General features: G+C 41.3%; 1 protein-coding gene across 2 annotated transcripts in view; it reads right to left on the bottom strand.

Moving 5' to 3' along the window:
- The window catches only part of SH2D4A (SH2 domain containing 4A), a 36,514-nt gene extending 32,095 nt beyond the window's left edge, over positions 1 to 4,419 (bottom strand). Inside the window, exons 1-2 of one of the 2 annotated variants that reach the window (XM_061589412.1) lie at positions 4,223 to 4,419; positions 610 to 1,003 (exon numbers count right to left, since the gene is read on the bottom strand). In XM_061589412.1, coding sequence (XP_061445396.1) covers positions 610 to 775 — 166 coding nt within the window. In that variant the 5' untranslated portion in view covers positions 776 to 1,003; positions 4,223 to 4,419. Of the gene's footprint in view, positions 1 to 609; positions 1,004 to 1,201; positions 1,274 to 4,222 lie in introns of those variants that run through there. The other variant, XM_061589411.1, reaches the window with a different exon arrangement.
- Positions 4,420 to 12,436: the final 8,017 nt, after the last annotated feature.

Raw genomic sequence — 12,436 nt, 5'->3', positions numbered from 1 at the left:
AGTAATACTGACCTGCATCACAGGCTGGGTGTGATCGAAAGATGTGATCTAAACTTTTTTTTCCATGGACCACTTTAAAATTGCTGAGGGTCTTGGCAGACCACTGAATGTGTGTGTGTGTGGGGGGGTTGGCCTGCTGCAGCAATTGTAATGTGTTCTGCTAGACGCTGTATGGTTTTTAATTGTATTTTTGTTGCTTCTTTTACTTCTCATATTGTATCTTATTGTATTACAATTTGCTTTAAATGGTAATACAATTAAATACAATACAAGAAATAAAAGAAGCAATCAAAATATAATTAAAATCACTGTGAATATTTAATGTGGACATGCCACGGACCTCCTGAATGAAGCTCGTGTATCACAGTTTGGGAACCCCAGCTCCATATAAATGCCAAATATTATTTAAATCTATAGGCAAGTACTTTTCACACCTACAGCTTCACAGTTTATTGTTCTGTAGTTTAAGTTGCCCTGATAATGTGCTTGAAGGGCACAACACAGATCCGTAATAATACATAAAATAAAATAAATATCACATTTTCCTCCTGAAGCCAGAGGGCTAGATCTCAAATGCTTGAGCACTGCCAGCGCCACCCGCACACTGACCTTCCTTCAAGGTTGATTGTGGTGCAGTAGCCACATCTTCTCTTTCCTTCCATTTTCTGATCTGCTCCTGCCTCATCTTGAAGAACAAGATCTGCTTTTGCCCTTCGCTGAGCTCTGCTAGGAGCTCCGGATCCACGTACATGTCTGTCAGAATCTGCTTCAGCATGGCTGCAGAATGTTTCTAGGCATGCATGAATGAAGACCTGTGCCAAGAAGAGAACGACCCAGAGAGAGGGGCACTTCACTCTCCTTGCCTGGCCAGAAGCACATCAGTGGCCAAAGGGGAGGCAGAAATCTTTCCCCATCCAAGAGACACAGCAGGAATGCAGGCTGTCCACATGGCAATTACACTCCCAACGGCTGCACCTATTTTAGCTCTGACTTCCTGCAAGGACTTAAAAAGTAAACAAGGAGGTCAGAGGAAAGAAATCAGTTGAGGACTTGGCTGCACTTAGATGGAAATTTGGCATCCAGAGCAAAACAGAACTTTAAAAAAAACTAAACAAAACAACTAGGATAGAAGATTGCTTTAATCTGACACAGTGTCTGTCAGAGCACTCCCTGCACAGCTAAAGTCACAGGTGTGGCTTACCTCTCTGACTCAGCAAACATGCTATAGGAGAGACCAGGAAGTTAATGTATCAACTTGGGAGAGGTGAACCCTAACCCTTTTCCTTGCTTCAAATCTTATAAAAGCAAACTCTGGCCAATGGCAGAAGAGAACACGGGCACAGGTAAAAGTGATAGTAACAATGAGTAAACACCAATGAAGACAAGAGAGATACTGTTCTTTGTGAAATATATGCATGCATGCATACAATCACACCAGTTCCCAGCATTCACAACCAATGTTGTTATTGGTGCCAATGGTGGTTTCCCACCCAACGAATAGCAGCTGGGGGAGGATTGTCATCGGGACCACAGCAAGGGGAAGGGTTAAACTCCCCTCCCCACACCAGTGGTCCTGTTGCTGTCTTGCCCCTTTGGCTATTTACATATTTTTTTAACGGGCACAATAATTGCATCAACACAATTAATATCCCATCTAGTTTGGCTTGACCTAAGAAAGCATCCCAGGAGTAATGGAAGCCAACTCAGATGAAGGCAGCCCAAAGAGGAGGCAGTGTGATGTTAAGTGGAGTTATCAAAACTGCACATAGAACACAAATATTTTAATATGTTTAAATGAGAGTCTCAAACTGAATGATGGGTTGGTAGAGAGGGCATACCTTTCTTTTTAATCCAATAATTCTAAAATGAAACCCAACCATGCCTAGAAAGTCTCCCACCATAGCCAGGCATAATACAACAACGAAAAGAAGAAGGTAATACTAGACAATTAAAACTTTTACAGCTAAAAAGCACACCCAGGAAGAAGTATAATTATCAAATACTTTGCAAATAAATAATCATAGGCTGAGACACATCATCAAAGAGATTATGATGCGCGTTCTCCAAGTGCTGATCCAAGTGCTGACATCCACATGGAAGAGGGAGTTATCAGCAGGCTTGGTGGCAATGCCAAGGTTTGCTGAAGTAAAAAACACAAAACATATTTAGGGTTAAAAAAGCTAAGGGGCAAACCCCGCCCCTTGCAACAGCCCGACCAGAACTGGACTGAGCATGTGCAACAGCCTGGAATGCTGATGTTTGGTGGAGGAGAAAAATTGGAAAACAGGGAGAGGGAGGGGGATAGAAAGTTGAACGACAACACTGCTGGCTGGCTGGCTAGGGCAGCAGCAGGAATGTTCCATATACTACAACCTTTATCATAGGTGAGCCTTGTCATTCCCTACAATAGTGAACTCAGGGGACTGAGTGCTAGTAGGACTGGAGCCAAAATAGGGCACTGAGAAAAAAAGAGAGGCATCAGCATGCTTAGGGAAATGCCAAAGTATGTATAAAATATTGTTCAAGATCAAAGAAGGCATAAAGACTGAAACAAATACAAAACATAGGCCAATGAGGAGCGAGCATGCTCAGTAGCCTGCAGGGGCCACCGATGGTGGTATTCGGAGAAGACATAACAAAAATGGTGGTTGGGGGGGAGAGAAGGAATTAGTTTCCTTGAGCTCCTAGCAGATTAGAATATCCTGAAGGACAGCAAGAAAAGCAGGATGAAACCCTAAACAGGAGTACCCCATTAGGGGATGAATATATTACTAAAGTTTGTTGCAGGTCCCACTTGCATTATATAATAACAAACTTATGGTGGTGGTCACAAACCTAGATTGTTTTTTTTAAAAAAAGCTAGGCAAATTCATTGAGAATATCTCATTTTCTAAATGGAGCCTCCATGTTCAGAGGGAGTATACCCCTGAATACCAGACATTAGGACCATACAAAATAACATTATGCCTTTATGCTCTACTTGTAGGCATCCTGGAGGCATTCGGCTGACTGCTGTTGGAAACAGAATGCTGGAGTAGATATTATCTTTGGGCTTTGCTAATGTCTGTTGTAATGATACCACCTGCATAACAATAAAATTCAATCCAGACTACTCCAGAAGATCCCCTCACACCTGTTCAAATATCTAATTGTTCCAAATGTCATTGCTCAATAACAGATGGTTCAGTTAGTCCATTTCTTGGAATGCTAATCAGAAGCATAAATGAATTTTTTCCCATGACTGCCCCATAACGTTACACACCTGACAGGAACCATGTCCATTATCTTTTTGGTGCCTATTGAAGACCTTCCTTTTTCAACGAGCATTTTAAGTGGAGATCTTTATCCCAGTCTGTATCTATTCTGTATTAGATTTGAAATTGTTTTTACATTTGACATTGTATTTATATATGGAATTGTTTTTACTGTTGATGTGTTTACTGTGAAATTGCTTCAAGATATTATGGGAAGCGACTCATAAATAAAATGAAATAAAGTTCGCTAGGTGGTTCACAAAACAATACTACAATTAAAATACAATATAAAACAAAAACAAATATTAAAAACTAAAATCAACAACTAAAAATAATTTAAAATAAATGTTAAAGAGGACCAGATCATAAAAGGCATAAATTATTTTAAAGGCCTGGATGAAGAAAAATGTCTTCACCTGGCACTGAAAAGTGATGATGAATATCCTTAAGATGCGAGTCTCTGTTCGGTGAGTCAGAACAGATGGGGCTGTGGGACTGTACTTTGAGGCTTGTTTGTAAATAGTGGATGTGGAGGTGTGTTTTGGAAGCTCACTGGGTGACCTTGAGCCAGTCGCTGCCTCCCAGCCTCAGAGGAAGGCTTGTGGAGCATGAAATCTCTCACACAGGTTGCTCAAGATCAGAAACTGCTCCCAGTGATTTAACGCCTTGCCACCGAATGGTGGCTGGTGGGACACTGGAATCCACTCCAGGTTTTAATCCAAACTTTCAAGGAGCTTGGACACTGTTGCCACCAATCTTGAAGGCTCCAGTTCTTTTAAATCTGAAACAGAAGTTCTTACCATTTTACATGAAACATCAGGACTTGGAGAAAGCCTTAAAATGCAACTTAGAACGACTGTTTTGCATGCAAAATAAAAAGAGCTACCACCCTATCCTTAATCTAGAGCACTCCCTCAAGTAGAGGGCTTCTATAAACAGCTTCAGGATGGAGAAAACTGACTACACACCTTTTTATGAGAGAAACCATATAGTCTAAGTCTGACAAGGTGGGGCTGCATTCAAACAGCAGGCCAGGATTTCATGCATTTGAGTCGTTACTACTTTAGAAGGGCCGCAGTTTGATCTTGTTCTGCAAATGAAGAATGTGCACCTCTAACAAACAAGGAGATAATTATACACAATCTTTCATGTGAAATACTGTGGTTAGAGAGATAGGGTGGTTGTTTTGCTATTTTTAAGAACTAAAACCTGCAGTTTACACTGGCTGGGTCCTCTCCTCGCATTCCCTCCCCCCATCTAAGAGCAACAGCTGTAACAACAATCTGATTCAATAGCTTTGGGGAAAACATGTTGTGGATCTGTTTTAGGATGGTCTTTGAGAAGAGAACTTTGCCTTGCTGAGGATCTGTGGAACAGATACACTTGGTAAGCACATATTTTGTTATTGTACTAGATTTGACTTGCACATTACAAAGGATGGATTTGGAAGGGTGCATTGTGTTTGTAGCAGGTATGCTACCATCTGTGTGGTCCATCCAGTACTGTATCTTCCAGGGTTTTCAAGCTAGCTTCTAAGATTACTTTGTCAACACACAGCTGTGTCTTTGCACGTGAATGTTACAGAATCATCGCTTAGCAAATATATGTGCACATGGATATTGTTAACTCATTTATTTGAATGTACATTTATTTATTTATTCTTAAAATTTATATTGCACCCTTCATAAAAAATCATAGACAAATTACAATTCAGACACATAGTCTAAATACTAAAAACATCTAAAACCAATTTGTTGTGGATTATGGTTGCCACCCCCCACCCCCCGTTTTTATTAGCAATTGCTAGCTGCCTTGAATCTCTTTGGAAAAATAAGCAGAACAGATCTTTTAAAAACAACAGAGCAATCCAAACCCTAGCCAGTGCAGTGGCAAGGTGTGATGGAGTGGTATAGCCCCCAATGCTCAGGTTGGTCAGGGAGGAAGGCAAAAGCCCGCTCCAGGCTACGCTGGCCTGGTGTAGCAATCAGGCTCAGATGGCTCCTGATGGTGTCAAGTGATGGCAGTGAGTTGTAAGGCAGAGAGATGGTCACTTTCCTACATTCCTTTATTATTATTATTATTATTATTATATTATTATTGTCTTTATTTAAACCCCGCCATTTTTCCAAAACTGGAACTCATGGCGGCTTCCAGATAAAAAATACATATAATTAAAAACATATGAAATCTATATTAAAATAAGATTAAACTATTTCCAACATTAAAACCATACACACATATAGCTAAAAGAGTTCAAACTAGTTTAAAAATAATATAATAGACATTAGCAATGCAGCACCCTTCACGCCCTATCCTTAGCCTTCAATTCCAAAGGCTTGTTGGAACAGGAAGGTCTTTGCTTGTCGGCGGAAGGACTGCAAGGAGGGGATCATTCTTACCTCCCTAGGAAGGGAATTCCAAAGCCTAGGGGCAGCCACCGAGAAGGCCCTCTCACGCGTCCCCACTAGTCGTACTTGAGAAGATGTGGGTATTGAGAGAAGGGCCTTTCCTGAGGATCTCAGGGCCTGGGCAGGCTCATACAGGGAGATACGGTCTGATAAATAGCCTGGACCTAAACCATATATGGCTTTATAGGTCATCACCAGCACTTTGAATTGTGTCTGGAAACAGACTGGCAACCAGTGGAGCTTTTTTAACAGGGGGGTAGTATGGTCCCTGTAACCAGCCTCAGTTAGCATTCTGGTTGCAGCACGTTGTACCAACTGAAGTTTCCGAACAGTCTTGAGAGGCAGCCCCACGTAGAGCGCGTTACAGTAATCTAAACGGGATGTAACTAAGGCATGTGTCACCGTGGCCAGATCAGACGGCCCTCCCCTGCAATGTTAATAAAAGATAAGATTATATTTAAGTGAGATGGAAATGTAATGATGTGCCTGTACTGGTTTTGACATCGCATGGCACCAACTTTATTTATTATGGAACCTGACTAGTACACTTTTGGTTGTCAGATTACTGCCTGGTAAATTTAATGGCCATATCTGTACTAGGAGATCAAGGAAATAAAATTTGGGCATTGTCCGATATTTGATCCATCTAAAAACCTGGTTGAAAATTTGTCTGAGAAAGGTAGCCCACAAAGGGGAGAGATTATGAACAGTTTGGTTGTGCACATTAGACACAGAAAACAAGAAAACAGAAAGATTTGTTTCTTCCTGGCAAATGCAGGTAAAACAAACTGGTTATGATTATACAGCAGGTCTGATTGCTTACACAATGTCTACCCACAGTGAAGTTAAAGTAAGTAACCTATTTATACCCTGCTCTTCTACCCTCACAGCAGAGGTTTCCAAACTGTGGCCCATAGATCACCAGTGGTCCGTGAGTCATTCAGCTGGTTTGTAACGTGTCCACATTAAAGATTCATATTGATTTTTCATTGCATTCTATGGAATGCAAATTGTAATACAACAAAATGAAAGTGGACTGCCTTCAAGTCGATCCCGACTTATGGCGGCCCTGTGAACAGGGTTTTCATGGTAAGTGGTATTCAGAGGGGGTTTACCATTGCCTTCCTCTGAGGCTGAGAGGCAGCGACTGGCCCAAGGTCACCCAGTGAGCTTCATGTGGGGATTCGAACCAAAATACAATTTAAGAAATAAAATAAGCAATAAGAACATAAGAACATAAGAAGAGCCTGCTGGATCAGGCCAGTGGCCCATCTAGTCCAGCATCCTGTTCTCACAGTGGCCAACCAGTTAAAAACCATATAGCAGCTAGCACAGCATATTACAATTAGTACAACAGGCAGAAAAATCATTAAGTCAAGTGGTCCGTGGGAAAAACAGTTTGGGGACCACTACCTTAGAGCATTCATCCTCCCTTGTATACACCCCCTGATTCTTTCAACTCTCTTCAGCTAGCAAGTTTTACAAGGGTTGGTGAATTTTAAATAGATGCTATTTATTTTAGTACACTTCAAACCCCTCTAAGAACAGGAACAGAAACAGCTGTTACACACTTATTCTTGCCAGGCTGTATCACTTCAGACTACAGGTGTGTGGGGGCAAATATTTGAATGCTCCCCCACATAAAAAAACACCATCTACATAAACTCCCTTCCTGCAAGCACATCACTTCAAGATGTTGAACAGGTGGCCACAGGCAGGGCTCAACCCTTCCCTTCAACCCAGGCCCAGAACCCTGAGCCCAATGTTCTTAGAATATAATTTCCTCCCAACAGGGACTGTCAATTTAGCATTATAGGCCAATAATGAACTGCTTCTTCAACAGTGAACTGAAATTAGGTTTCATGGCATAATGCTGCTTTGCTCTTTTGTTGGCAGCCCCTCATCATGACAAAGCTCGCAGTCTTGTATTTGCTCCTTGGAATCCACATGTCACCAGCGGTGAGTATTCACTAGTGCTTCAATCATCAGCATCTCCAGATAGGGCTGGGAGAGACTCCAGTCTGAACCCCTGGACCTTTGGTAGGTTGGGTGCCCCTAATAATCACCACATAATGACATCTTCACTTATTTACAGCAAGCACATGGTTATGTTCTCTTTCTATATCTTGGGCAGATTGTAGCAACCTATCCTGTTTCAAGCTATGGAACTCAGTATGCACAACTGGTAAGCATGAAGTTCAGCAGCAGCAGTTGCCATGTTAAAATTAAAAGGCACTTTAATTGTGTCAAAGTGTTGCAAAGCAAATTCACTTCAAGTCAGGTCACAGGATAGATGAACTCCCTTATTTAATATACAGAAGGAAACATGGGAGGTCGACATCAAAGAGATGTTATGAAACACATTTCAGGTGTGATTACACTTCCTCAGAGGCAGTTGTACCTCATATATCCTATTCATGCACAACTTATGTTGCATGTGTTATCTTCTAGAACTGGGTGGGGGGTGCTGTGGCCCTCTAGATGTTGCTGGACTGTAATTCCAATCATCCCTGATGATTGGCTGGCTGAGGCTGATGGGAGCAACACATGGAGAGCCACAGGTTCCACATACCTGTTCTAGAAAGACACACACATGGATCAGACCAGAGTCACTATTTCTAACAATCACCACCGGCAAGATGCTTACCTGCAGGGCAACATAACTGGCCAATCATTCAGTTCATAGCCACCAGGGAAGGATTTAAGTTAGGGCTGAGGAGCCTGTGGCCCTCCAGATGTTGCTGGACAATTCCCATCATACCTGACCATTGGCCACGCTGGCTGGGACTTATTGGAGTTGGAGACCAACATCTAGAGGGTCACAAGTTCCCCATCTCTAGTTTAAAGTAATGATTTAGTTAAATTAAGAGTTCATACAAGTTTATTTTTATTCAAAATATATTTATTACCCCTTCTTGGTTTACCATTAAATTCCAAGGTGGGGTACGGGCAAATGAAAAATATAAATCAACTTCAACAAATTACAAACAAGAAACAAGCAGGGGGGGGAAATAAGCCACCATTTCTGTCTATTTAAAAAGTGGAGGTGAAAATACTCTTCAGGGTGCAGTTACTGAAAACTGAGCAGCATATGCCAGAACAGTAAATAAGGCTGACGTGATCTGGGGTTTCCTTTTTTTCCCCCACAGGTGATCCTGTCACAGCAGCTTTGTGTAAGTGTTTGCTTATCTCCAACTTTCTTCAGAAAAGCTGCCCAACCCTTTCTTCAAGATTAAAAGTTTGTTACCTTAGATTCTAAAACCAATGTCCATTAAAACTATATTGTTCACATATCCAGCGTAGTAGTAGTTCTAATACAACCTACGTATTTTTCACAGCATTGCCATTTCTTTAAAAAAATTAAGAACTAGTACTATGAGTTGCAGACTTTAACCATCATAAATCAGATCCATCTTTAAGAGACATGAATCCTGACTCTTCTGTTCCACTATCTCATCTACAGAATGGAGCTTACCTGACTTTCGCCGATAGCAGTGACAGCAGCAGCAGCAGCTATGGGTACAGGCCAAGTCACTGCATGTTCCAAAGACAGGTAATTTACCATTAAACTTATTTTTGTCCAACTCAGGGATGGGCAGCTTGTGGCCTTAAGGCTGCAGGATACCCTTGGCCTACTTTGATAAAACGCCCTATGAAAGGGATCAGTTCAGAGTCAGACCTCAGGTAAGTGTGATCTGTCCACCCAGTGCTAAAATGCTGGACAAGGAGGAAGAGGGAGAGAGAGAAGAGGGTGTGTGTGTGTGAGAGAAGAGGGTGTGTGTGAGTGAGTGTGACAGACAGACAGACAGAATGGCCCCATCTAGTTTTGGTCCTGGTCCCACCTACCACCAGCATGCAGCTCCTGAGATTCCCTTGACCCCATAGAATGCAGCCCTCAGCAGAGAAAAAAAGTTGCTCACCCCGATTTACCTCTTTAAAAGAACCATGGTCAATCAGATCATTCAGAAAACAGGTAAGGTAAGCTTTTGTTTAAACTCTCTGCACTTTACAACATCCCCTTTCCTTTCTGTTTTGTATTTGCTCAGGTACTCTGAATGCCAGCCACTGGTTCATAACAATCCAGCAATTTAAGATTTGGGCCCAACTTCCTGTTTTTCTGTCATTTCTTGTAAATATGTAAGTGAGAGTCTAGAGCAGGTGACTTTTTAATGCAAGAAAGCTAGGAACACTGGAAGCTGCCTTATACTGAGTCAAACCATTAGTATATCTAGCTCCATATTGTCTACACTGACTAGCAGCAGCTCTCCAGGGTTTCAGACAGGGAGTCTCTCCCAGTTCTATCTGGAGAGAGATATATATGAATATTTTATTTGAAAATTTAACAAAAGGAAAGAAAAAGAAAACAAAAATGAATTAAAATAAAATATATTGAAGATACCAAAAAAAGGAAAAAATATTACACTACTACTAACAATAAACCACCACCAGTTTACATTACGAATAGTGTACCCATCAGTACATGCATCTTGAGTTAAACATATAAGCCCTCCAGATGTCCAGACTCAAAATTGACATCTCTATGGAGTATGTTCAAATGTATGCTTGGATAATAGCCCTTCCTGGACATGCCGGGGATTGAATCTGGATCCTTCTACAGATGCTCTACCACTGAATTACAGCCCTTCCCCAAAGAGGCTACTGAATAATTAATTTACCTGTACTGAAAATGGTCAATATGTGCACACGTAGCAAGGAGCACTGTTAACAAACTACAACTCTCAGGATTTTTGGGGGGGGAAAGACAATAAATGAATGGCATGTACATAGCCTAAGAGGCACAAGCCTCAGATGCAGAGGAAAAAGACAACTCAACTAACACAGGAAACGGAACTTTCTCAAATGATGCTCTGATGATATTTTTCACCATTATGCAATAAGCTAGCAAGATTTTGTTTTGGGCAATAATTACATGATAACCTATTTGCATGTCACAGATGTAAGGACTGTTAGTGAATCTGTAGACATGATTAGGGCATGGCTGTGAATGATGCAGAGGAAACCAAACCTAGAGGAAAACAAGGGCAAGTGTCTTGTGCTATAGACTTTGTGCATATCACATTAGTCTTAAGGTGGCAGGATGAACGAAAGACTCTTCTATTCCTGTCTCTCACCTTGTGTAATCTCTGCATTTAGGTGCCACATCTGAAACATTGACTCCGCATCTTCCACAACAGAAGGGGCTCCTGTGGCTTATGCCACACTGGGAGAAGCAGAAATTTTATTCTGGGGGTGCACAATTGTGCACTGTGACATGTTTAACCTTTCTTTATAGGATTTTAACAATTATTTTGGAGGTTGCATGCTCTTGATGAACAGCCTTGCCCAGAGGTGACGCTTGCAGTCAGAGTTTCATCTGTTTGTATGTGTTGTTTTTAAAAAATGAAGAGCCACACGGCTATTCCTGTCGCCTCCCCTGTGCAAGTTGTTCAGCCAGAATGTGGACAATCTCCAAAAGCCATTTTTAAAACTCGCTTTATTTTTATATACCACATTTTCAACAAGGACATTGTGCCCAAAGTGGTTCACAGGAAAGAAAGAGTCCAAATACCATAATACAATGAGTATAATACATTATTATTACAACATAGATATTAACAATTCAAAACTTTCATTTAGAATATATCAGAAATTTAAGTGAGCATAAAGCTTAGTAACAGGTCATTTAACAATATGCAATACCTTTACACCCCAAACCATTCCCCTCCTCCCAATTAAACTTTATACCAGAAAGTTCCCACACAGTTTTTCTGGCAGCAGTTCTCTTATGAAGGCTTTGAGGGTGAGGGAAGGCAGACAGAAGCATCCATCCCATAATGGTAACCACAGTCTCTGTCTCTTTCCTCCCTGTGAAGAAAGGTTGCACATGGCATGGCATATTTGAGCAGACCCAAAATAAGACTTTAACAATGTCCCAGTGGGAGACGGGTGTAAGCCTTCATAGCTAACCCCACTGGGAGAGACATAAAAGCCAGTTTCAGAAATGGCAAAGTCCAGAGCCCTAAGTTGCGACTCCTGTTTTCTTGCATCTGTTATGCCTACAGCTGCTCAGCAGTGTCACACTAAATCCAACAATTGCTGATATTTCCATAACCACAGTGATTTAAAACAGTATTAAAAGCACTGCTGGAGAAAAAAGTACTGCGTGTTTTCCAGGGTAAAAATTGTAATGTTTGCTCAGAAAAGCAGTGCCACCCTGTGGAAAGGTATGCAGATTTTTTAATGCACTGATAAACTCACTGTAGGGACCACAGTGCTCAGCAACAAGTTCTGTAGGTTGCCACCCTACCTTCCAAACTGCAATTATGCTTTTGAAACAGTTCCTTAGCCTTTGGTACTAACTGCAAGAATGACCTGAATCCATACACCTGACAGGTGTGTTACATACTCAGAGTTGGAGAAAAACCTGGGATAGGTATTCTGAATTCCAGAATATCCCAGTAGAACAGGCGGAGCAGTTTATTCCCTTTTCAGCAATAGCAGTTTGTAGGTTTGTCCTACTAATAAACTCCTATTTAACACCATATGGCTTTGCAGACATACATTTCCACTGCCATAAATCCCAGTATATTTGCAGCTGGTGAATGAGGCAGAGTTGCACAATGAAAGCAAATAATCAGCGAGGCCATTAAATGGCAATACTTATATATATTTAAGAAGCTATTTTTGTTCTGGCGTGTTTACTGCAGTATGGAATGTACTTCCTAAAATGAGTGATTTTAAATCATATTCTGAACATCTGTATTTGTAAAGTGG

Source organism: Rhineura floridana, chromosome 11 (assembly GCF_030035675.1).
Source record: "Rhineura floridana isolate rRhiFlo1 chromosome 11, rRhiFlo1.hap2, whole genome shotgun sequence".
NCBI lineage: Eukaryota > Metazoa > Chordata > Lepidosauria > Squamata > Rhineuridae > Rhineura > Rhineura floridana.
Note: the sequence above shows the minus strand (reverse complement) of the source record. Positions and strands in the feature narration are given on the sequence as shown.